The following is a 27,710-nucleotide window of genomic DNA, read 5'->3' as shown; positions in this document are numbered from 1 at the left end:
TTCTTCTGCACTATAGATTTCATCATTAAAATTGTGTATTTCTGTAATGATCTCAGTTCTATTTTGGGACTATTTGTTAAAGATTTTTAAACTTCTAACCAAGGCCGACCGACAATCGGTGAAATGCAGACTTCGGTAAAAGTCGGAGAGTTGACAAGGTCACATTAAATGAACCCTTTAATCTAAATGAAAACACCAAGCACCATGTAAATAATGGAAAACAAAAACAACTCAGCTCAGCAAAAGTCAACTACTTTTGTTTTATCTTATTTGAATATCTAGAAACTATGTTATAGAACTTTTTACAAGAAAAAGTGCCGGAAAATTATCCACTTTCGTATAGTGTTGATTCGATCGGCACATGCGCTAACAGAAAAATAACTGAATTCGTGATGTCGGATATGTACATTGTGAACAACACTTCTCAAAACATGCCTAGCACTGTTCCAGCCTTTCTTACAAAGCTATGGACACTTGTAGAAAACCCTATGGTCGATGATTTGATTTGTTGGGGCGAGGTAAACTACAACAACATGACATAATCTCAATAAATTCACAAAAAGGGGGAGGGTGCTATTATACTGTCAAATTCAGTTAACTTAATCGGATACATGTCAACTCGTACTTTCGGCAACTCGTACTCAGCCAACTCGTACTTTCGGCAACTCGTACTTCCACCAACTCGTACTTCTACTAAGTCGTACCCAATATTTTTTTAGCAATATGATATAAGTTTTCTACGTTTATATCCGTGGATATGGATATTTTAACTCCCTGAAGTATCCCAGTGCACCCTGAGGTAGATCCATAGAATATGAAAAGGATATTTTTTTACTGAACATTCTGAACATTGCGTTGATTCATGTCTTAGTTTTTTCGTGTTAGTAGAAAATATTTTTAACATTGTAATGCTTCATATTTTATTATTTACCTACTAATTTATCTAATGATAGGATTTATATCTGAATCAAAAATCCTCAAGTGTCATGGTGTGCTCGATCCTTAGAATATTTGACGAGATTTTTTACTGAATATTGCGATAAACACGTTTATTAGATACTATAATTAATAACAGATAAGAATAACAATACATTAAATAATTTGATCATATAACTGTTCATCTCAAAAAGTTTACATGTTCAATAAATGTTCAATACTGTTCAATCACATAATTAACCACTGAGCGGTGTTCATTCGGAAAACGAAATGTCTTTTAATCCGCAGACGGACCGTTCAACAAACCACACATTCGGACAAGTTGACTTGCGGTTAAATCCCCGTCTCTGTACTGGTCCCACAACTGGAAATACTTGGCTTGTAGAAACTTGGAAGTAGATCGCTGTTGACGTGTCAACTTACACTCTGAAACCATCTTCAGCTGATTGGGTAAAAGTTCGGCTTCTTCTTTCAGTTTTGGAAGTAGTAAGTAGAAGGGCTTCTTTTCTTCTGATGACTTCTTGTTGATGCGGCGATGCCACCCCTCCACATCGTTGTTTGTACGTGTTGGCTGGCTGAAGACTGTCCAAGATTCCACGGGCCAAACGGTACTCTTGATCCACGTGTCTTCTACATACGTAACAAGACGCTGAAGTGGGTCGGTCTGAAGGTCTTTCAGGCGCCTGAAAGCTGGTCTGATGTGATCTGCAGGCAGGAAAGGCAACGCCATCAGCTTGCGGACATACTTAAAAATACAGTCTTGCTGGCGGTAGGCAGGCTGGAAAAGAAATAGACATATAAAATGTGTACATAAACTGATGAACCTGTTTGTATTATCATTTTACGTTATAATCAGTCTATATAAATATGTACTATAAATTAAAATGTCTTTCTTTCATCCATTCATTTATATTTACTTAATAATAACCTATCGTAGTTCATTAATTTGAATCTTATACCGGGACTATGTTACATGTGGATATCTTTTAATGCAGCATTAGTTATAATCATTGCATAATAGTTGTAGCTCGGTGCCCGTTATGACATTCTTGTGACTCTGCTTGTTTATCGTTATGTTATTTATATATTTAGAAAAAGGATCTTAGAAGTAGTTCAATATAATAATATGTACCTGCAAACCAAGAAACTGGACATGTCTAAAGACAGCCTGTGTGAAGTGGAAAAGACAACCGTTGATCATCATGCCTGGAAATACCTCCTTCAGGGCCTGCCACACACCACTCTCAAAGTCAGCTACGAACCCACGGACTGCACTCTGTGGTAGAAGATCTTTCAGAGCTTGGAAGACCTGAAAGTTGAAAAATTTATTTAGTACAATGATCATGATAATACTAATGATTTAATAATAATTATCATAATTATAATATAAAATAATATAATAATAATTTTCATAGACATTATAACAAAATAATATTTTAATAATTTTCATAGTAATAACTTAAAAAATAATATGATAATAATTATCATAATTATAATATGAAAATAATATAATAATAATTTTCATAGAAATTATATTAAAATAATATTATAATAATTTTCATAGTAATAACTTAAAAATTAATATGATAATAATTTTCAAACTAGTATGACCAGTACCAGTAATGATGATGCTTGATAAATTAATAAAATTATATATATATATTAAACGAAAAAAAAAATAGATTTCACTTACTGGTATGTAATCAATCTTGCATTGTCTGGACATGACAATAAATGCAAGAGGCACACTCTTTGTACAGTTGTTTGCTGTTATGAAGGCGTGGATGGATAGTAGTTGATAGAATGGTGCGGCAACGATCTTGAAGGTACCATCTATAAACCAACGCTGGGCTTTCTCTAAAACTGTCAGCTGGGCAGTAGTTGCGAATAGCAGGTGTCTCTTGGAGTCAACATGGATGTCACGTTGCAGAAAGCCAGGTGGGATAAAGTCAAGGTCCAACTAAAAATTAAGAAAATAGTTTTATATATACATTACAGATCATTACATTATCAATTCATATTTGTAAACAATATTTCTATTTAAATTTTAATTAGTATTTAAAAATTGATCTGCGGTGTCAGTTTGTCTCATTGGTGATTATATAAGCTTCTTATGTTTATGTTATTCAAGACTTCATTCGGTACATGTATCTTTAATCACCCGATTGTATTTGCATATATATACTACATGTGATATTTAGCTAACATACAATAACAGATTAACTTATTTCATCATTACATTCACTTAATCAAGGTATGTATAAAGTATAAATTCTTACCTCAAATTCAAGATCATGTGGTTCATCTGGACGTAGTTTCTGTTTGGTTCTCTGAACAACACGAACAAGATTTGACTGCTTGACTCTGCTACCTGCTGGTTGGGATGGGTCTGAATGTTGGAGGATAGCTGTCTCTACAATAGTACCTGCAGACCTGAAGACATCTTGGCGAGCCTGAGATTTAGCCTGAAATATGAAGAAATAATGTAAAAATGATATACACAAGTACTAATTAATGAAAATAATAGAATAGGTAAAAAAAACCCGAAAGTTAATTATAATCTGTTTTTAATGAAATATATATACATTTTGACACTTGTCTTGCGAACATCTAAGTTGGTTGATCTAAGGAATAGCTGTCTCGTCTGAGTCTGAGTGGTGGTCGTTTAAAAACAAAATCAATTTTGTATTTTCTACAAGATGACTAAAACTACTTATTAATATTCATATACTTGTAGTTAAGAATTAAAATACTATGCGGTATTGCTCATTGTTGAAGCCTTACGGTGACTTGTAGTTTAAATGTGTAGAGTTGTCTCATTGGCAATCATACGGGATCCTAATCATACTACATCTTTTATATATATATATATATATATATATATCTTATAGCGTAGATTTGTTTTAATGAAACCCAAGCCTTCTTATTGTTAAAATATTTATGAATACTTACGTTTCTGTAATAATATCTGGTTCAGCAAAGGTACGTTGTGTGATGTCGAACGACTGGTCAAGGTTGTTGAGATGAATAGTTGTGTCTTCTTCGTCGGATACGGTGAACGATGAGTTGTTGAGTTGGACGATAGTTGACTGGTCATATACCTCGGATCTGTCGGGTAGGTAGACATCCAAAGTTGACTGGTTTGGAGAATGACTTTCCTCATGGGTGCTAACAGTAGACTGTTCTAGAGAAAAACTGGCCTCATGGACACCGTCAGTAGAATAGCGTGTACTTTCAAAGTCTGGTAGCTGAGGGATGCTGGATTCTTCTGCTGGCAAACCACATTCTTTGCAATAGAAGTCTATCTCTTCTTCCTGTTGTACTAGCTGATTATACAACTCTTTAGAAATGCCTGTAAGAAATAAAATGTATTGGTTTAATTTTCTAGAATTTTATTTCATAATTTTATTTCATAATTTTATTTCATAATTTTATTTCATAATTTTATACATAAACCTTAATAAACAAATTTATTGCAGTTCGCGTGCCGGTGATTAATTGATCATTGATAATTGTTTCACACCTAAAGCATGTCGATTACCAGTTAATCGGCCCTTATTCACACAGGAAGCGTGCCATTAATTAACCGTTATCAAAACAACTTCACACCTGATATAATCTTTCTGCATGTACGTTTGCACTATATTTAAAAATGTATATTTCATCACAATACTACTATCATTTATATACGTATTGACCTCAATTATTATAAGTGTTAAAATAAAAATTAAGCCAATATTTAGAAGAAATACGAGAGGCGTATTAAAAAAAAAACTAGTATCACTAATATTTACACACACATTGTAAAAGTTTAATCATAAAACATTTTTACAAGGCTTTGTTGCTATTATTAGGATTTATTAATAGTAATAAGGGTGCTACAAATACAGCTTTTTGAAATATATACTCTTATTGGCCCCAAACATGGACCCAATAACAGGATTAGGGAAAATATTATTGAGATATTATTGAGATACACAATTTATATATCGAAAGTCTGCATGGAACATGTGGAATACAACTTAATACTTTTTTCTGTTATATATTTGACTACATAAAAGGATATATATAAAATTACAATTATGCTTCAATTTTAAAGAAGATAAAAGGGGATATGATAACATTAAGAAAAAGGGCCCTTGTTCATTTGCAAATACACGTCACAATTACGATGGTTAAAGAATGTTTCAGTTAGTGGGCTTAATTTCTACAAACAAATAAAACATAAATCAACTTACCAGTTTCACATAGACGATGCTGCCAGTTGTCACATGTGTCACATTGAAGAGCATCTTGTCGAATCGTAACAGTCTTCTTGCATACATTACAACGTGGACGAACCATGATTGCAATTGAAGATGATCATACATTTCACGATAGTTTATATATTTTTTCTCTAAGCTTGGTTTTTACAACGTTTAAGCCATGCATTTTCTTTTCGGTGAGGATGGTGATTGTTTAAGTATAACTCAATGGCCTTTGATGTTCATAGTGCCGCAATTATACCGATTTCTTGTTTTCATTTACTTCTCTCTGTTTATTCTACTTTTAACAAATCCATTCTATTTTTGTAGGTATGTTATCCACTAATGACCACTGATTAGCATATTGTGTACTAATAATTATTGTAATGTGCATATCAAATAAATTGCCGTCCAAACAATTTCAAACAATAATTTCTAAGGAATACTAATGATTATAACGATTAGCATTTTATAAGCTTATTTAAAACAATTATGATTGAATTTTATTAACAACGAAGGTTGTTTTTTTATTTGTATTTTGCTAAATAATGATATACGAAAGAAAGTTACAATAAATATGCAAATAAACTTGATAAATAATATCAAATAAAACAAGGTTACGAGTTGGTAAAAATAGGGTACGAGTTGGTTGAGTACGACTTGCCGAAAGTACGAGTTGTCGTGTACCCACTTAATCCACCCGTTGATTTAGAAAACACTTGTTGCCCGTTTACTTGTAGTATAGAAAAAGCCTCACTGAAATTGAGACATGTGTGATATAATATTAATATGTTCATGCCATACATGCTTAATCTTTTCTCACAAAACTAAAATAGGGGTACCTTGAAATTAGAAGGACCGAATAAGACTTGTTTTGACTGAATAACACTTGAAATTTTAATATTATCTGCACAGACACTGCCTTGGTGTACTTCAATGGACTACTAACGCAAAGGTTCCTGGTTCGATACCCATTCCAGAATGAATATTTCAGGGACTGAATTTTCGGCTCCTACTTGACACCATTCACTTTTATGGTCTTGAGGAAATGATGGAAGGGGACGAGAAATGATTGAGCTGTGTTAAGAGAGAGCCATTCCTCGTGCAATTTAATGACACCCTTGTATATTTCGAAAAAAGAGTAGGCTAATGCTGCTACAAGGCAGCACTGGCACAGGCAAAGTGGAAAGGGATTAATACAAGTTGCAAAACTTGTTTCACAATCAACTACAAATGAATATGTATAAACTAAACAGCCACTGTCTCTTAATTATTCAACTGAAATTTATCCAACTTCAAAATTTAGGTTTCCTTGATTTGCTATCTATTATCATGATTATGTATAACTAACTATTAAAAGAAGGGATCTTGCCAAGGCATACAGCACCTGTTCATGTGAAGCAAGATTTGCTTGTACCCTTCAAGAACAACTGAGAAAAGGCCAAACAAAAAAAGATGTGTGTTTCAGAGCTCCAGATAAGCTGCGTGATCACGCAATACAAATAATAGAAAACCCAATGCAATTGTCCTTTGAAGGGTTCAACAACCCAATTAATTCAACGGAAAACCCAATTATATGCCAAAACCATGAGTTCTCAACCCTTTTATTGGCTACCGTTTGTGTTATTTACCCTTATCTGTTTACAGTCGTCACGTTAACTATTTTTATAATATTTATAATTGGAAATTTCCAGTCAATTAAAAATAGATCCCTGCATCAAGTAGCTGAAATAGGTCCCTGTTTGAGTTTTCCGTTGCTCAATAGGTACACATGTTTTTGTAAACATTTCCATCTTCTCCGTGTTTATTCAATTAGCGTGTGTCATGTTGTTATATTTTTTTCGCATTGCTCGGGATTTTTCATAACATACATTGAATTAAAACGAAAGTGTATATGTCCAGTTAAAATATTGAATAGAAGCAGTTTTCGGCTTCTTTGGAGAACTGAGGGAAAGTTATAATGATAACAAGATTCAGCCAGTGTTTTTAGGAAGCGTCCATCGACCGCACTGGCGTATGTGCGTACCATTACGAAAACATTGCTAATAAACACAGGGTTTCATCAATAACGAATTCAATTGGAAAAAGTGAATGGCCAAATCAATTATGAAATGATAAAGCATCAGAAACCAAAAGTTCTAATAAAAGACAAATAAACCAAGATTTATGTATATCGAATCTCAGAATTTATTATATAAAGGTATAAGACAAGTGCCTGTGAATTCACATATCCTTTTTTGTGAGAAAATACAAAACTGGCAAAAGGTTTGAAACGGGACATAAATTAATCCTACAATTGCTCCTCAGTGAATAAACCAAATAAAACAGCTAGCAAATAACCCTAACCATAACCCTCAACAAAATGAAAGAGCTAACAAAGACAGAAACATATTAATTTAAGATGGAAAAAAATGGGGTTGATATTGCCTAAATATTCAATATTGTGTCGATGAAAAAAACCAATACATTAAGGAGCTTGGTGGTGAAAAACCCAATTTGATATTAACCTGAGGGGTGAATTGGAATTGATAATGCAATTAAAAAACTTTATCACCCAATTATATAAGAAAATGGTGGGTAAAAACCCCAATTTATGAATTCTTATCTGGAGCTCTGGTGTTTACTGTACCCATACCTACCCTAAAGTTTTTTTGGCCATTTTTGATTAAGTACTGTTAAAGTCACAATGTTACTCCGATAGACTCACAAAATAACAAAATCAATAAAAAAATTGCTACCTTCCTACCTACAATGTACCCAATTTTTTCAGCATGTCACCTGTATAGTAAACACACATACTTTTTTGTTTGTCTTAACTCCCTATGTACAATTATGTAATTGATCCCTTTTAAATTGTGATTCTGAAGTTATTTTCTGGTGGTGCATCCTTAGAATCCCTTATCGAACCCTATTACAAAGTCTGTTCAGGAAAGCTGACTTCTCTGCCAGAATTAAAATTACAAATTTACTTAGAATGCTGGTATATTTTATATTGTTTGTTTTATTGATCATGTTGATTGTATAATCTTATTCTTTTTATCCCATTTTTTTCTCTGATGCTAATAACACTTTGTATTTTTATTTCAGAATGGAACTAGTTTCCATGTTTATGATCAAGGCAGATTTGCAAAAGACATTCTACCACATTACTTCAAACACAGTAATATTGCCAGCTTTATAAGGCAACTAAATATGTGTAAGTAGTTAATTCCAATTAATGTTCACAGATACACATGTACAAACACTGGTGTTTTTAAATATATATGCAAGTTCATTTGCCGATTTTAGGTTTTTTGCCCCCTGCAAACATGTGACCTTCCTACAGGAGTACAAAACTCCCGTTTTCAGGGGAAAAACTCCGGTGCAAAAAAAAATCATGAATGAAAATTTTCAGTCACCATTTTTACTATTTTGTTTACAAAATTTATCATCATGATCATGGAGATCGTAAAAACCAGAGATTTTTTAAGTCGTAAAAACATGAGGTTTATCAAACGTATCCGTTGTTACCTGATTACGCAACATGTGGAGATTTTAATCCTTGCTATTAAAAGGCTAATTAACAGTGATTATAGATTGATTGAACAATCATAAGGTGTTGGATTATCAATAACTCTATGTGGCTTCTGCTTATGGTACACGCCAAGAATGATTAAAGGTAAATATCGATAAATACCGGCACTGATAGAAAATGGAATGTTGTTGTCTTAATATCGGAAGTTTTTTTATGCTGAGAAAAACATTTATTGTATATGAAAACTGGAAAAAGGAATGGTTTCAGCTCAATGTGAGCTGTTTGCTACACAAGCTGACTGAAAAATTATATAAGCAAAATGATTATTTTGTACACCATTTTGTGTTCAAAATGCCAAAACAACAGTTATCTCCGTCTTCAAAGACACCAGTTTCAAAACAACAGAAATATTTGACAAAGTTCAACAATGCCTGGAAAGCTGACTTCAAATGGAGCCAACCAAGTTCCAAGGGCCAAGACCAGGCATACTGCACCACCTGCAAAGTAGACTTTAAAATCTGTTATGGGGTCTGTAATGACATTACCAGACACAGTGAGACCCCTTCTCACAAGCAGAAGCATGCATGGGTCCTTTATTATTTATTTATTATGAAATAAATGTATAGCATATATCTCTCTTATATCTCAAGCCAATGCCAGTGAAAAACAAATAAAAAAAGATCATCATCAGCAATCAACAATGTAAAACAAAAGAAAAAAAGATTCTCCTCAATTATTACTAAATATATGCAGACTAATGCCATTCACAAGGAAAATTGAAGAAATAAACCACAAAAAACACTATAAAGACAGATTTTTGGGGAAAGACGGCTTCAAGCCGTCAATCCCCTATGGGTTTGACCAGAGTGACACTCCCTCACATCATTCATTTTGTTTTTATACATGTTATAGTGTGGAAAACCCCCCAACAAATCTTACTTAGATTGAAGAGAAGGAGACCCAGAAATGAATAGTTTGACTTTAAACACTTTTTTACACATTTCCCTTCTGTTTCTCACGAAATTATCGTATCTTGAACTCTCCTTTACACTATTTACGTTTATTTTAAAATCCGGAAAAATTAGTATGACGAGATATTCTAAATATATCCAACCTACATTGTATTTTATAGTGACGTCATTCTTGGAAGAAGCAGGATATCCTTCACCAGTTCACTGGTTATTTAAATCATTCTTAGAGATCGTGCACTAATTAAAAATTTGTATTTGTTAAATCTAAACATAATATTGTTTACTGTAGATGATTTAAACATCAACATACAATACTTTAATTTGTAGGTCAACAACTTTCAAAATAAACAAAGATCGTGGGGTTACATGAGACAGGGGAAAGAAACGATTTTATTACTTTTTTCGGGTCTCACTAATCAGGGACAAGAAGCGTCAAAAAGCGACGAGAAGCGTTAAGAAGACTATTTAGAGACATGAAAAAAATATTCTTCTTGTCGCTTTTTGTCGCTAAAATTCTTCTTGTCGCTAATTAGTGAGACCACATTTTTCTGTAAAAATTCTGGGAACCTTCCTCTAATTCAGGAGCACCTCAATTGATGAGTAATTATCCACTAAAATAAAAGTTAATGTATTTAAACACTTCAAATGTGACATTTCATTGGATTAGTAGTCTTCTATTTAAACTAAATTTTTGTGGACCTACATAATCATTGTAATGGTAAAAAAAAATTAAAAAAAAAAAAGTTTTAACATATTTATTATTTACAAATATTTCAAAATTAAGATTTGGAAACAAGCTTCACACAGTTTACATCACTCATATTGTTTTTTTTATTAGTACCTGTTTCCCTGTGATGAGAGTTGTAACTCGGAACTTTAACAATGGAAATTTAAAACTGAATAGATTTTTCAGTCCACACTTTCTAAAGAAAAAACTTAAAAATCCAACAAAAAATGGAAAATGGCCCTAGCCTGCAGTTCAGTGGTACACAATCAAGATTGTAAAAAATATGTAGTTGTTGTGAAATGACAGAATTCAGTCGAGTTTTAGATAATTAGCTATCAACTTTAATCAAATGTTTAGATTTAGAAGATGCAGATCTCTTCCATTGGTCCAAATTGAATCCTAAACTAAGGAAATGAAATTACATTGATTTCAATATTGTCAACCTTTCTACATGTTCTAGCTGTTCTCTTTTTCATTCTTCATATGACAACTATCAAAAGATACCCCCTTTCCAAAAACATAATATAATAGAAACAAGGGCCGTCTTTCCCCTCAGAGCTATTCAGCTCTTTGATTACATCATATGGTTAGTTTTACGTTGAAAAATATGTCGATAAAAAACCTCCTGATCTGAGGTCCGAACTCCTGACCAAAATTTCCAAATCTCCTGATCTGAATTTTACAGTCCATCACATGTATGCCCCTGTATCAATTTCCTTTTTTGCCTATTTCACCAAAATCCAATTCAAGCTGTCAATTCCATATTTGGTTGGTCAGACTTCCAAGCTCCTCACGTCAATCGTTTAGTGTTTTATAGTTTGGAAAATGATGAGAAGGAGATAAACACATGAACAGATTGACTTTAAACACTTTTTTTTACACTTTTACCTTCTGTTTCTCATGAAATTACTGTATCTTGGTCTCTCCCTCACAGTATTTATGTTTCTATTACAATGTGGAAAAATTAGTGTTATGAATATTCTAAATACATGAAATATATATCCAAAACTAAAGAGAAAACCCTCCATTCATTTGTCTGCCTCCTATTGCTCCCTCCACAATCAATTGGAAAACAGCCCTCACTGAACTAGTATACATATTTTATAAGTGGTCAGCTGAAGGATGCCTCTGATTGCAGGAGTTTCTCACTACATTGAAGGCTCATTGGTGGCCTGTTGTCTGCTCTATGGTCGGGTTTTTGTCGCTTTGACACATTAACCATTTCCTTTCTCAATTTTATCTTAGTTATATCTCATAGGATTAAGAATTAAACAATTATATGTATTTAATTTCAGATGGTTTTAGAAAAGTTTCTCACATAGAACACGGAATCAAAGATGAAGCAGATGACCTTGAGTTCCAACACTTGTACTTCATTAGAGGCCAGCAACATTTGTTAGATAAGATCAAAAGAAAAATAGCAGGGGTAATTTATCCAAACAGGGGTGTGGAAATGCTATGCCCGACTCGCCCGACACGTACATTTGAACAACCGGACAAGTAATTATTTTTGTCTTGGTTGCCCGTGGACAAGTAAAAAAATATACAAGTCAACGTTCAAATCCAACAAAAACATAAAATAAATTTCAAAACGTATTAAGATGTTTAATTTATGTAAAAGAAACCAATGTTCAGCAAGTAAAAACATCAATGTTCATGAAGATAAATATTACATTATACCGGAAATAGATCGCTTACCAAAATAAAAATAAAAAAGTATGCTAACCCGAGTCGCGTTACATTGCCATTGGCTTTGTGCATTGACCCGGGATCGTCGATTAGGTTTTATCCATCATTTACCGGAAGTGTCATTTCTTTAAATTTTGTATCGAGATTCAGATTGATAAATACTTAATAAAAAGCTGGGCAAGCAAGACAAAAAGAGTCATGAGTCGAGTAGAAAACCTTAAATGCAAATGGAGGACACAGAGTATTTAAAAAAAAAACGGAAGCGACAATTTCAGACATCGTGAATATCAAATTGTCCCTGGTTATCTATGGAAGTTCAGAAAATAAATTAAGTTTTTGTCTTATTTATAGATGAAAGATCAACATTATTTGTTGTCAAAGTGGTAAAAAGAAGACTGAAGGGACACTTTAATTGCCCATCAAGACAATAATAAATAATCAAGAAAAAAACAAGTGTGTCAGTTGAGAGAAACACCACAAAATCAATAGTTTATCTATTATTTAGTTTATATTTCTTCAATCACTGTCCTCAAATTTAGTATATTACTGGCTTCAATTTTTATTCAAAAACTGCTGCAAAATTGTCCTTTTATACATGTCATTTCATTGGTTGGTTTGCTGTTAGGTTTCTGTCCAATTGATGTTAACCCTATCCTACTTTCCTTATTTTTACACATATAAACAAATGGATTTCATTTGTTTGTGATGCGCAACAGTGCTAAGTAAAAATCATAAATTAGTTAGACATGTTAGATAAAACAAGAAATACCTCAATATTTATTGGGATCATCAGGGCAAGTAAATTTTTTTCCGGACAAGTAAAATTTTAGGTTTCACTTGCCCGGGGACAAGTGCTCACAACAAATATTTCCACACCCCTGTCCAAATACATAATATATATGTAAATATCAGTACTTTCATGAAAAGGTTATTTAAAATTTGGTATATTTACTTTTGATTAAAAATACTTAAACTATGGGTCATTCAAGCATTGATTGATTCATAAAAACAGGATCTTGATTTGTTTTACATTGTCTTATCAGGGCCTTTTATAGCTGACTATATGCGGTATTGGCTTTGCTCATTGTTGAAGGCCGAACGGTGACCTATAATTGTTAATGTTTGTGTCATTTTGGTCTTTTGTGGATAGTTGTCTCATTGGTAATCATACCACATCTTCTTTTTTATATATCGTATAGGAAAATCCTGTGATCGCAATACATATAGATCTGTCACTGAAATAAATTATAATCTAAATCTACATGTTATACACTGTAAAACGTGCTCAATATCCATGCTTCTTTGTTGATTGTTTACTATAAGGTGACAATCGGTAAAATACAGCTTCAAAACATAGCTATATTTTCATTTCATAACAGAACAGAAAAAATGATGATTTTTCAATATTTTTGCAAAAAAAAATGATAAAATTGTGCGCTCAAGACTTAGTTTATGATATGTACATGCATTGGTTCAAGAATTTGATAAACATTATTTTTCACCAGTCACTCATTTCATATGACTTTAAAAGTCTTCAGTGATTTTTTAACTTTTCAGACAACTGCACAAGTGAAAACTGAGCCAATGCAGGAAGTTCCACAACACGATCTGACCAATGTAATTACAGAGGTCCAAGTGATGAGAGAAAAACAAGAAACTGTCAATACAAAACTTTCCTCAATGAAGAGGTAATTAGAATATACTCAATATTCTGCAAAAATACATATAGAAAATGTGCTTTTATTAAAACCGTGTTAATATGAGATTACAAAAAGGTGTCTTGCTACTGCATCAGATTAGTTTTAAACATATTTATTTATTGTGGATTGGGAAACAAGTTATTGCAACTTGTATTATTTCCTTTCCACTTTGCAACTGTGAGTGCTGCCTTGTAGTGGAATAATCCTGCTCTTTTTTTTTTTAAATCTACAAGTGTCTTTTACATGCAAGAGATATGGCTCTCTCTAAACACTAGTCAGCCATTTATCCCCTCCTTCCGATGGACTATCATGGTACTGTGGATTCATTTATTTTCATGGTTATCAATTTTGGTGGATAGAGGAAAACTTGCATTTTCCTGGATATTTGATTTCCTGGTTTAGCAATCTCTATATACAAAGCCTATATGATATTTGTAATTCATTGAACAAATGAATTTGTGGTTTACCTGTACCCAGGAAAATTGGTATCCGACGAACAAAAATAAATCCACAGTATCTCAAGACCACACTCACAAATGGTGTCAAGGGAAAGCTAAAATTTCAGTCCCTGAAATTTTCTCCCCAAGATGGGGATCGAAACCACATCTTCCTATATCTATAGAAACCAGGAACCTTTGTGTTAATAGTCCGATGCCCTTACCACTACACCACGGCTCTCCATTAGAGCTTTGTCTGGATTTTAAGATAGAATAATCCTAGATTGTGCTTGCTATTTGTTGAATGCCTACTTTAGATATTATAAAATTTTATAACTGTATGAAAAGGATTTAAAAAATGACAGTGAGGTATCCAAGCTTATTTGAAATTCATATTAATACAAATGTATTAAACAGTAACTAGAGATTGATTGATTGGCGGCTTAAAGTCCAGTGGATCTATGCTGCATGTGTTTTATGCTAGAACAAATAAACAATGACTAAATTGGTTTGTCTTGTTATAGAGACTGTCTTTGATGAATGTCAGGGAAATTTGGCCTGTCACTCATTCTGGAAAATGGTATCAACTAACCCCTCAAAGAGTTGTTGGGAGGGTTTTTAATGTGCACAGTACTAGTGCATGACACGATTTCAACAGGAGGCATTGGATTAAACCTCCCCATTCTGACCAGCGTTGGCTGTGAACTAGTTCATATTGCACAGTCTTGATAACAAACACCCTAATATGACAATGGTTTTAGTGCATGTCAGAAGAAGACCTAAGTGACCATATTTATATTCTTCAATCACCCTTAGGGGTGAGAATATCTAGAGGGTCTTGTGTAGAACCATTACTCCAAGATATTCAAATAACATAATTTATTGTGTCACAAAGTGGTTGTAAAGTCTTTCAATGTTTGTTAATATTGTAATTGTGTCGAGATCTTTTCATTAGTCAAATTTTCAAATATTTTATTTATTCTTTGATTCTTAATTAAATATGATCTAAACTTAACATGTTACCATATATTTCATTTTCCAGAGAAAATGAATTATTGTGGAGAGAAGTAGCCTCCCTTAGACAGAAACATGTCAAACAGCAACAAATTGTCAACAAACTAATCCAGTTCCTGATCCATTTAGTTGGAGGTCGATCTGGAATAGGCCTCAATTTGAATAGGAAAAGACCTCTTATGTTGTCAGACTCGAATCAAGCCTCTCCGCCTTCTAAGATGAAGAAATATGCAAAGAATGATCTACCTGTGTACTCTGTTCAGAGTGTAAGTAAACAAGAGTTACAACAACTTATTACTTTTCTCTATATTGACATGTAGGTATAATGTCAATTGCATGCATTTATTGAGACTTTTAAAGAATAACAGTTTATTAAAAAAATAGTTCATATGCATGATATTTAAACCATTTTATTGTAAACCAAAAGCAAAACAAGTTTAAGTAGTCAAGTACAAAAAAGAATATATAGGATACAGGACAAATAAGTGTTGTATACTAGTAGAGTTACATGTACCTGATCAGTATCATCTATATAGTGTCCACTAAAAAATATTGTTTTATGAAATGTCCTCAGGTCGTCATGTATGAATAAATAGTATTGTGTAATTTCATAAAGCAGTGTGTAAATGTAGTTCTGTTTTGGTTTCAGCCTGAAAGTGCCCAGAATGCTGATGGAGGACCTGTTATATCAGAACTACCAGATCAGGACGTCTTCTTGAATAGGAATCCTGTAAACCAAACAGCACCTTCCAATTTGTCAGATGTAAGGATTTTTTTGCTATTTCTGTGGATTAATTTATTTAAGGAATGACTGTAATATTTTTTCTGTCTATCATGTCTATGAAGAAATAACATAAAAAATTTGGTTCACACTGAATAAGGCGCATAGCGGTTTATTTAACAGTGTGCACATTTTTATGTTATTTCGAATAGACAGAAAGAAAAAATATTACAGTCATTTCTTATAATTTAATTCTAAATTCCATTTTAAACCATTGAAAACCATCTAAAAACATTGATGACGTCACGGTATCATGACTAAATTATGTCTAAGGGCTGATAACAAAATAACGTCAGCCAATCAGAAGACACGTTACATCAAAAATTAAATTATTATAGTATATACATGTAAAGGAAAAAAAGAGATTTTGTTGATATTCGATTAGGTCATTTATTAAATTCTCATAGTCAGAATTTTGGTGGTGCCACTTTTATTATTCTAGAGTTATGCCCCTTTACAAATGGAAAAATTGCTGAATTTTTCGTTCCCCTTCTCTGACTTTAGTTTGTCTCAACCAAATGATATAAAAAATACACAATTCTCATTACAACAAAATACTGATCATGTTTGAATTTTGGAGGCTTCACTTTAACCGTTCAAGTGTTATGCTCCTTTACAAATGGAAAAATTGCTGATTTTTTTGTTTCTGTTCTCTTACTGTGCCTTTCTTCAACGAAATGTTATGAAACTTATACACAATGTTTATTACCACAAAACACAGATAGAGTACAAATTTTGGTGGCATCACTTTTACAGTTCAAGAGTTATGCCCCTCTATAAAAGGAAAAATTGCTGATTTATTTTGTTTTCCTTCTCTAACTTCAGTTTGCCTCAACCAAATGTTATGAACAATGCTTATAGCTTATTACCACAAAACACAGATCAAGTTACAAATGCAAAAAATGCTGAACTTTTTGTTTCAGTTCTCTAACTTAAGTTCCTCTCAACTAAATGCTATGAAGTTTGTCTCAACTAAATGATATAAAATGTATTATTATTATGCTTATGAGCACAAAACTCTTTTAAGTTCAAATTTTGGTAGCGTCACTTTTACAGTGCTTGTCTCTTTATAACATTATATCCTAGTGGGGGCATCATTTGTGGACACATTCCCCATTTATTTTACAGTATAATTTACCATTATGCAAAATTATCTAAAAAATGGTTCTTGGTTGTATGGATATTTTGAAAGTCCCTTACTACCCTCCCACATACATTTGACATACATAATTATGGAATAGCCCTAATTCCAAATGTCTTTCATCTCTTTAAACAGTAGATTGTTGATACAGTTAAGAAAATTGTAAACCACATATAAAAGATTTTCAGTTTTGAATTTTCCTAGGAGTTCAGTATTTTTGTGATTTTACATTTTACCTTAAAAAGTCACCATTCTTTAATAGTTTGTTTGTCAATTTTAAATGTTGATTAGACTTACAATGTATATGTATTTACTTACATATTTCAGAACAAACCAATATTTACAGCTGAACCTACATACACAGCAGAGCAATTGCCTAACAGACAGGTATGATAAATAGTATTACCCAGGAAATATGACATTTAAAAAAAAATGAAAAAAGTAGAGGGCGAGGGGAGGTAATTGGATTTATTTTTGTTGAGAGTATTAGCTTTCCAAAAACCTGAATTTTGGAATACACTTTTAAATCACTTTTACTTGATTTTATACAATTAATATTTATATGTTTACACAAGTAATAGAAATTGTTCACATAAACACAAACTTGAAAGGAACACAAGTAATTTGGGGGAGGGGGGAATCTTTCAACATGTTCAAGTTAAAAGATGTGTCAATTAATTTATGTACTGTTGTTCTTATATAATGACGATGTAAGATGTTCATTTGATATTAATTTTTAAAGAAAATTGACATTGAAAGTAAAAAAAAAATATTTAAGAATAGAAAGAAAGAGAGTATCTTCTTTCTTTCTTATCACAACATTAAAAAAAGCAGCAAAAAGAACAATGCTTTATATACAACTTAAACGATAAAAAATATAAAGGCTCTTGTGCAGAAAGATAATTGAATGCATTCAGATATGAGAAAAAGATGAAGCAAATTGCCTGTCCATACCCAGCAATTGATTTATAAATTCAAATATCACAAAAACTCAATAAATGTGTATGCTAGTTGCATAAACATTTATATTATATATTTAATTTTTTTTTAGATTAGATCTTAGAAGACTTCAATCCTCGAACTTGTAATCTTTAGTATATCCTCTCCTAATGCATGTTGTCTATCTGTATATTTATTTAAGAGAATTAAAACAGAAATATGACATGAAACCCTGGAACTTTCTTTTTTTTTAATAAAAAAAATTATATACAAATATATTGAGTCCTCAATTGATTTGTATGTTAATAATTGTAGGATTTATCAACCAATGATTGGAAGCTTCCATCTGACCTGCTACATGTAGCTAGTGATATACTAGACTTACAGGATTTAAAAGATTTACCGACAGATCTGAACACACCATCACCATCAATTAATCCTCCATTCTCTGGTGACCCTGCTACAGATACAAACTATCTGTCCGGACTTTTACCAAACACATCACCAGAAAATTCATTTAATCAGTAAGTAGTCTTTTGGTACAGCTCCCTTTCTCTGGTGACCCTGGTACAGATACCAACTACCTGTCAGGACTTTCACCAACCACATCACCAGAAAATTCAATTAATCAGTAAGTAGCCAGTTGGTACATCTCCCTTTCTCTGGTGACCCTACTACAGATACTAACTACCTGTCAGGACTTTACCAACCACATCACCAGAAAATTCAAATAATCAGTAAGTAGCCAGTTTGTTTATATCTCTTTCCCTGCAAAACAGGGTCACTTTTCATGCCTTGCTGATTAGAACAGGGTCCCTTTTCAAGTCCTGCTGTTGAGAACAGGGTCTTTTTTTAAACAAAGTATTTGTCTAGAACTTGATCTCTTATTTAACTGTTGAAGATTCAGTCTAGAACTGCATCTATTTTTATACGGTCTAGAACAGGGTATACATTCTCCAAGCATGTATAGAACAGGGTATGTTTTTCAATATTTTTGTTTAGAACAGGGTATGTTTTTCAATGTTTTCCGGTTAGAACTGGGTATGATTTGGCAAGTGCTGTTGGCACAGTTATACCCTAAAATATAAGCAGTAACTAACCCGCCTGTTGTAGCTTGTTTATTATCTGCTTTTCTCTGTAAAGATTTTTCCCTGATTTACAAAAAGCAACAAACTTTATATTTCCATTATATATTTACAGGAGTTTACAGCAAAAAGTGAAACCACCATTTGGTAGACAACAGTCAATGTAAGTATTTATTATGAGATCTCCAAAAGCAATGTGGGTGTGTCTAAAGTAATATTCACACCCTCATAAAAAAGAACCAATCAGCAAGTTTAATAAGTAACAGATTGTTGAAGATTGACAACATAAGAAAATGAAACACAAATCAAAACATTTAGGCAATAATACTGATAAAAGAATGCATATTATGTACCAGATGAAATAGAATAGTAATAAATGTGTCAATCGTTTAAATACGGAATAATGGTATAATGTAGTCCGTCAATTTGTCTTTATGTCACTATTTTGTACTAATGTGGATTCATATATTTTCGTGGGTATCAATTTTTGTGGAAGGTTAAAAACTTGCATTTGATTTCATGGTTTTGCCAATCTCGTTATACAAAGCCTTTATTGAAATTTATTATTTATTGAACATTTGAATTTGTGGTTTACTGTCCTACGAAACCCATGAAAATTGGTATCCTAAGAATAATAATGAATCCATAATAACGAATAACTCAAATTTTCTCTAAACTTTTCTATAAAAATTGAAACACAATAAAGACTGAATAGAGAAGGATCTCTTGTATGTGGCAATTGGCAATTTATATGCTTGTGCCCTTAGCAAAGGGGAATTAGGTTTTACCCTTTTCAGTCTGTATGTCCTGAAGATAGTTACTGTTCTCTAACTTTAGTTTGCCTTAACCAAATGTTATAAACTTTAAAAAAGAATGCTTATTACCAGAAAATACAGAAAAGTATGAATTTTGATTGCATCAATTTAGCTGTTCAAGAGTTATGCCCCCTCTAATACTGAAGGAAAAATTGCTCTTACCCAAGTTTACCTTATCCAAACGTTATTAAACTCTTATATAGTACTTATTACCACAAAACTCAGATCCAGTACAAATTTGGGTAGTGACACTTTTACCATTCTTCGGTTAAGTTCCTTTATAACTTTTACATGAGGGGTGCAATAGAGGGTCTTTAAACATGTTAACAACACCTCGATTTGGCAAAAATAGTTAACAAAAAATGCAAAAATGCTTTTAACAGTTAAATTGATCTCAGATAACAGTTAACAACACATTGAAAAGGGCCATAACAGGTTAACACAAAAAAGTTTGCCCCCCCCCCCCCCCCCTTATATGAGATATATGCAAGCGGGGGCATCATCTGTGTCCCCATTTATTCAAAACAGAATTATTGGATGGAAATTTTCTCAAATAACTTACCTTTTGCTCTGATACTTTAATCTGAAATCTATCAGTGGTCTAGAACAATGTAAGCTTCTTTTAAATTGTTATGATTTTTACTTTTGTCATTAAAGAGTTTCCAACCAAGCCAATTTTCTAACTTCTCTAAACATTAATCATTAGAGATGGGTATTCAATTTAAAGCAACTATTTCTTTTATTTGAATATTTAAAATTAAAGTATTTATGATTGAACAGATTGGTGAATATATTGCTATACAGTATCTGTGATATTTCAGACATGACCTGAATGATCATGTTGATACACTACAGTATGACTTGGACGGACTACGTGATGTCTTATCTAGCAATCAGTACAGTATAGATCCATCATTTCTCTTAGGGGTAAGTGCAAAATTATGTTAGGTGGTTTTGTAACACTAATGGAAGTAGGTATAAATATTGCTTGTGTTGGAATCTGTATTTTTTTCAGATTTTTAATGGTAGATGTGAAAACTTATAAAACCATGTTCAGAGTTTTCTGCCTTAAATAGCTGCTTTTATGGAGATTTCATGTGTGATCCTCCTTTCATTTCTTGGCACAATGTGTAAAATAATAATGAGAAAAGTTACTTTGAATTTATAAGAAAATGTTAATCCATATAAAAATAAAGAAGATGTGGTATGATTGAAGTTGGGTTGTTGATTTACTAATGTATAGGTCACCATCAATGAGCTTAACATAAACCCTATGGTATAGGCCTTGCATGACAAAACATGAAACAATTCACACTAGCAAACTACTGTCTAATTTAGGTCTATTCCATAAAAACATACGTGGTACATAGGGAAGGCATTTTAAAAATGGGGTTAACTATGTATAGAGACAAATCAAAAATTCACTCACATTTCCACTATGCAAAAACATAGATAACATTTAGATTTGGAAGTGCCTTCCCTAGGTCTCATGTGTTGTTTTTTTTTAACAGCCCTTATACTGGAAATTGAAATTTAATATACTACCCCTTCCTCCAAAAAAAAGGAAAGATAAACACTTTGAGACAAGGCAGAAAACCAGTGTTCAAAATCAATGTCAATAATCTCATGTTAAAACATCTCAAAAGATGATGTCAAAGATAGAACGGTTTTAATTAACGTGATTAAGAATGAGTGTTAAGAAACCATGTTTGCAGGTACAAAAAATGTTTCTATACTCAATGTTCTAATTTGTCAGAATTTTTACTATTTTTGTTCTAAGAACGTATATAAATTTGACTCAGTGGAATTTGTTTTCTAAAAGTAAACTTATTATGCATGGGAGATGTAAATGCCATCACAATATTTATGCAAGTACATGTATTTTGCCAATGATTTTATAATGTTATGACAAGTCAGATGTTTATAAGCACATGAAACGATTCTGATGATAATTTATTTATGGTAAGAAGAAGAATTTACATTGCTTAAACGTTTCGAAGTGTATTTTGCAAAATGCTTTGGTCATAACTAGGAATAAGTTTTTGGTAAAGTCAAATGGGATCTGTTCTAAACAAGTTTGTTTGTTATGTCATAATTGAGCTTCCATTTGCATATTTTCAGACCAGTAAATCAGAATTGTTTACTACTCAAATGTAAAGTGTACCAACACTCTGAATTTGAACAAAATATTAGTGATAAGAACAGAGTTGTCTTTCTTTGTTTTTAGGACTTAAATTTTGTTTATTTTTTCAGCTTTTTAAAACAGATTCAACGTTAAGTGAACAAGATGTAAATAATGTATGTTTATCTTTTGATTTTTTTCAATAAGATATTTAGCTTATTCCTATAGCTATATGCATATATTTTATTTATCCTTTTAAACTTTTATAAATTTCAATTACTTCATGTACTTGCTTTGATAGATGTAAGTTGAAATGAAATATTTTCATTAACATTTTTATGAATATTTTTTACTTTTAATATTGGAAGATTTGAGTTGATGATTAACTAAACTTAATAAAGTACTTATATACATTCAGAAAATGCTATCAACATACTGTAATTAAACAAAACTAGTTAATCATAGATCAATCTGAAAGAGATGAGCTATCTTATAAATCTGTAAATGATTCTTTTAAAAAAATACTGAGGATTCATTTATATTCCTTGGATACCAATTTTTGTGGATTTCATGGGAACAAGGCAATCACGAATTTTAATGTTCAACGAATTACAATTTTTTTCTTATATTAAGGAATATAAGCAGACTTTGCCAAAACCACGAAATTTGATATCCATGAAAATGCAAGTTTTCCTCATTCCACGAAAATTGATACCCACGAAAATAAATGAATCCACAGTATATAATATTATAACATATATTTTTGTTTTTGTTTTTAGGTGATCAACATAATGGACCCAGACAATATAAAAACCGATGATCATGAACATGATGAGAGTGGACTAAATACTTCAGGTGAAAAGAATACACTTTATCGCTATTTGTCGCCTTTATTGGACATTACAAAGGTTCACATGAAATTTTGACCTCATAATACAAAATATCTAACACCACAATGGAAAAGAGGTTGTTGTGTGACGTCCATAGTTAAACCCACACAGATTTCCAAATAGCAATAAGATGTATTAAACTTTAAAAATACAAATACTGTCACAGTGTCAAAAAAAATTAAGAATAGGAGAAATACACACTTAAAAGTTTATCACACAAACCTTACACAACAAATTCTAATGCAATTAGTTTGTAACCATAATTTTCATTGGACGTTGACAAATATTTCTTCTTGGCAATTTATGAGAATTACACAAGTTTCAAAATGAATGTATCTGCTCTTACTACATTCATGATGAAAAGTATGAACTGTGAATTCATTATTATTTCTGGTATACCAATTTTCAATATTTCGTGGGTGTCCAGGAACTACAATCCCGAAAATTTGTACCAACGAAACTTTGACAAAATTACTGTAAATTCAGGAATTAATGTGTGCATTTAATATTGCTCTTTTATTATTTTAGACTTACATGCGATTTTGATTTATATGATTCTGAGAATAATTAATTCAAATAAAATATTTCAAAATGTCAGTTTAAATTATTATTTTTACAACTGTGTCACATTTTTCGAAATATAAAAAACCTACGCAATATTTTCTGAATTTACAGTAGTAAATGTAACCCCTAGGTGTTGACAACAGTGTGGAATCAATTATAATTTTAGAAATAACACTTTCTTACTATTTTTCAACAGGAAGTGAACTGGTTCAATACAAACCAGACGTGTTACCAGATTTGTTTGACCTGGCCAGTCTAACGAAGGATGACGAGGATGTGATATCTAACTCATTGGGGGATGTGGGGGATATTCCTCAAATGCAAAGGACATTTACACAACAGCATGTACCAGCTGACGACTTGGATTAAAGTGTTAATATAACTTATTGTTGGATGTTTGAATTTGTTGGGGAATACTTTTGTTGAACTTGATAAAAAACAATATGTACTTAGCTTTTCAAAAAAATATGTTAGTGAGTTCAATTGTATAAGGATTTGATGCAATGTTTTTGGTTTGAAATGTTATTTTTGAAAAAAATCAAATTTGATATGAAATAATGAATTGTCTTTCAATAATTGCCTAAGAACAAAGTTTGAAAATATTACTTTATTTCATTTGTTGAATATAGGATATAAAAACCACTGTAGTTAGAACTTTAGTGAACATTTTTTTCTATCATTTTGAAATGAAAGTGAAGAAGGACAGCAGTTGTAAGGTTAAATGGAAAAAACACATTCATATGGCTTTGTAGCTTTATTTATTAATTCATGCATAGGGTTAAAGCCATTGATGAGTCATTGAAGGGTGTAATTAATAAATGGAAACCAATTTGCCAAACAAATTATACATAAGTTCTAATATAGGAAATTATATGTAATTTCAAAAACTAAACCAAAGATCAGTAAGTCAGTGGTCAATAATTGAAAGGTGAATTTAGCCAGTGGTAAAGACATGGTTATTTTTGTTTGTCATTAAGTGTATATATACGTAAGACCCTAAATCAATAAAGAATTGGATATATTTTTATTTTTTGTTAATTCTAATATAAATCATGTTAATAATGGGTGTTCAATTGTCTTTTGCTAAAATAGAAACATGATAAATCTTTTGGTATGTTGTGAAGGTTTGAAATAGTATGTTTTACTGTTGATAGGATCACAGATTTGGCGACACTCAGCATATTCTCAACTCCTCATGAAAATACATGTATATATTGCAATATGGGTAAATGGCATGAATTTTTTCTTGTGAACAATTATCTTAACCATGCCTACTACTTTTTTTTTAATTTCATAACAAATGAATGTGCATATGCATCTACTTCATTTTGTCTCTGGTGGAGAGTTGTCTCATTGGCAATCATACCATATGTTAATTTTATAAAAATGCATTTAAAAAGATTACCATATTATACTTGTACAATCAGCAATACTGAATGCATCTCTGTTGCTTTAATTTTCATTTGTGAAACTTGTCTAAACTGAACCCCATAAAACCTGAAAACCTAAACAATTAGACCTTCCAAAAAATGCAAATCTGTGTAAACTGAAACCCTAAACATGGAACCTGTGTAAAGCTTGAGATTGGAAATATTGTGAATATTGTTGTAGAAGTCATTTAACCCTTCTTAAACAAAAACAAAATATGCAGTCACAGAAGAGTTTGCCTTAAACAGGTTACAGAGTGTTTCAGGGTTTTATTTACAGCAGTTACTTTTTCATGATTGTCTTAATGATTTTATTTTGTGTGAGATATTGTTGTGAAGGGCTATTCAGTATCCGTAGACTGTCAGACTAAAGACAGTTCCATAATCAACTTGTGTTTGTGGATAGTGTGAGGTGAGGCTGCCTTTAGCCATACTGGATCTGTTAGAAAAAAAAATATATTTCTCCGGAGTGAATATCTTGAACAATAAAGAATAAGTGTTACTGCTTTATAGAAATATTTGATTGTCTTCAACTATTATTTGTCAATTGAGTTTTACCAATTGTTTTGTCTTTTTATGTTATGTGTTATTTTATTTGTTAATGTCTTTTTTTAACATTTCAGTGGAATAACTAGAAAGCCTCCTTTCATGTTTTGAAAAAGGTTGTAAATAATAGTAACCAAATAAACAAAACGTGTTGTCAATTTAACTTTTACAATAAGTTTAACTGTTTTGTTCTATTTTCTGTTTTAAGTTAGACAGATTCTTAGATTTCTTATTCATTTGGTCATACATATTTTGGTGCTAAACAAAAGTTTCCTTTTTGAGTTTAGAAGTTGTCCATGTCACAAGAAACCATCTAAAATGAAACAATCAAATTCACCCAATTATCCTGATTTTTTTCTTCTCAAAAGTTGAGAAATATTAAATAATGTTTTCTTTGTGACTGCTCTACTTTCTCATGTCTAATCTGTTAATGTTGTACATAGGCGAATTCAGGGGCCCTAGGGTGCCCATGCCCCCTTTTATGGGAACAAATTTGGTTGATTATATAAGGAATCGCTGAAGCACGCCCCCCTCCCCTTTTAGGTCAGACAGCAGGGCCCCCTTTGTGAAAAGTTCTGTATCTGCATTGATTTGAGTTTGTCTCTGACAGTTAGAGGAAAGGGCAACCATTTACATTATGTATATAAGATTAACCTATTTATCAGCAAGAGAAATCACAATATAAACCATTGTTTCTAATATGTTTTAGATTATTTCTTCTGAATTATCACATATTTCTTAAAGAAATGTAATATTGCTTGAGTTTCAGTTGATTTTATTTCATCAACAAATTTTTGGGATATTCTTATAACCCTGAATCAGTAAAGATTATGAACTGCAAAAATAGATAATAGAATGAAATTAGTATATAAGTATTGTATTTTTTTAGGAAGCAATTGAAATTTTAAATGCTTTTAAAATTAACATTTTAAAGTACTTTTAGATAAATGGGATTACAAGGTGTTTGTAGCAAACAGGAAGTTTTGTTATTTTTAGCAATCTACTATAAATTCATTGCGTGCATTTATAATAGCGATTTTGTCAATTTGGACTTAAATGCTAATTTAATTGTTGCGAAATTGAGAAAAGTCATGTTAAATTCGTATTTAAAATTGTAATAATGTTATAATGTTATTATTTTTGCCATAATCTAAAAAGGAACATATATGTCCCTAGTGTGTTCAAATGGTTGAAGTAAAATTTAGTTTAGAACCTGATAATATTGCAGTGAAAATAATCTTATTGTACATAGATCTATTTATCAGGAAAAAATATTGTCTGAAAATAATGAAAATAAAAATGAATAAAAAACAAGCATTTAATGGACACAAGTTTACTAAAAGCACATTTATATGACTTTGCTTCTAACTATTCATTTTGCTTTCCAAATAATAATAAAATGTTAAATCATGTAAAAAAATACTGTTGATTTATTTTTCGTTCCTGATAGTATGTTTATTGTACTCTAATCATATGTTTGTTAGAATGGTGTATGCATGTTATGTGATGTGTAATGAATGCTTTGTTATCAAATAAAGTTTTACAATTTCACCTGGTTTGCTTTGTCTCTCTTCATGATTTCATGGAATGTTACTATTTACAGTAATGACATTGCAATTAATACTATTCCACTGCATATAAAAAAGAAGATGTGGTATGATTGCCAATGAGACAACTATCCACAAAAGACCATAATGACACAGACATAAACAACTATAAGCCCATACCACATATTCAGCTATAAAAGGCCCCAATAAGACAATGTAAAACAATTCAAACTGCATGTTGATTTTTATAGTAAAATCAACATTGGATTGGTTAAAACTATCCCATGTGATGTTGAACAAAACTTCATATCCCCTTGTGATTATGATATTCCCCTCTGAACGTACCAATTGCCTTGCGTAAAGTTATCCAAGGTTCATGTTTGAAAACGTTTTGATAAAGTTTTCAAATGACCCCAAAAAATTTTGGGGATTGTATAATGGTATGTTGTCGCTGTCTGCGCCGTCAGCGTTGTCTGCGTCGTCGTCGTTCGAAAATACATTGGTTTCCGGATAATACCTTAAGTTTAAGTGAATAGTTCTTTATGAAATTTTTTCAGAAGGTTCAATACCACAAAATGAAGGTTGGGATTAATTTTGGGGATGATGGTCCCAACCGTTTAG

General features: G+C 31.8%; 3 protein-coding genes across 4 annotated transcripts; 1 reads left to right on the top strand and 2 right to left on the bottom strand.

Moving 5' to 3' along the window:
- The first annotated feature begins 223 nt into the window (after positions 1-223).
- On the top strand, positions 224-27,093 carry LOC134721566 (heat shock factor protein-like). Of its 2 annotated transcripts, XM_063584663.1 has the most exons (13): positions 224-518; positions 8,268-8,376; positions 11,688-11,818; positions 13,639-13,769; positions 15,261-15,498; positions 15,882-15,995; positions 17,482-17,541; positions 18,409-18,617; positions 19,294-19,341; positions 20,815-20,920; positions 22,247-22,291; positions 22,895-22,970; positions 23,766-27,093. In XM_063584663.1, the coding sequence occupies exons 1-13, from the start codon at positions 393-395 to the stop codon at positions 23,936-23,938; spliced, it is 1,566 nt and encodes a 521-aa protein (XP_063440733.1). In that variant the 5' UTR covers positions 224-392; the 3' UTR covers positions 23,939-27,093. The 2 variants fall into 2 exon arrangements, with proteins under 2 accessions (XP_063440733.1, XP_063440734.1); XM_063584664.1 differs by lacking the exon at positions 22,247-22,291.
- Positions 1,122-3,756, bottom strand: LOC134722239 (uncharacterized). The gene is made up of 5 exons (XM_063585850.1): positions 3,721-3,756; positions 3,216-3,401; positions 2,630-2,896; positions 2,069-2,245; positions 1,122-1,714 (listed from the first exon to the last, which is right to left on the bottom strand). Exons 1-5 carry the CDS (start codon positions 3,754-3,756, stop codon positions 1,214-1,216), a joined length of 1,167 nt encoding a protein of 388 aa, XP_063441920.1. The 3' UTR covers positions 1,122-1,213.
- LOC134722238 (histone-lysine N-methyltransferase 2C-like) lies at positions 3,885-5,859 on the bottom strand. Its single transcript, XM_063585849.1, has 2 exons — positions 5,175-5,859; positions 3,885-4,288 (listed from the first exon to the last, which is right to left on the bottom strand). Exons 1-2 carry the CDS (start codon positions 5,278-5,280, stop codon positions 3,885-3,887), a joined length of 510 nt encoding a protein of 169 aa, XP_063441919.1. The 5' UTR covers positions 5,281-5,859.
- Positions 27,094-27,710: the final 617 nt, after the last annotated feature.

The sequence above is a fragment of the Mytilus trossulus genome, chromosome 6 (genome assembly GCF_036588685.1).
Source record: "Mytilus trossulus isolate FHL-02 chromosome 6, PNRI_Mtr1.1.1.hap1, whole genome shotgun sequence".
Lineage (NCBI taxonomy): Eukaryota > Metazoa > Mollusca > Bivalvia > Mytilida > Mytilidae > Mytilus > Mytilus trossulus.
Note: the sequence above shows the minus strand (reverse complement) of the source record. Positions and strands in the feature narration are given on the sequence as shown.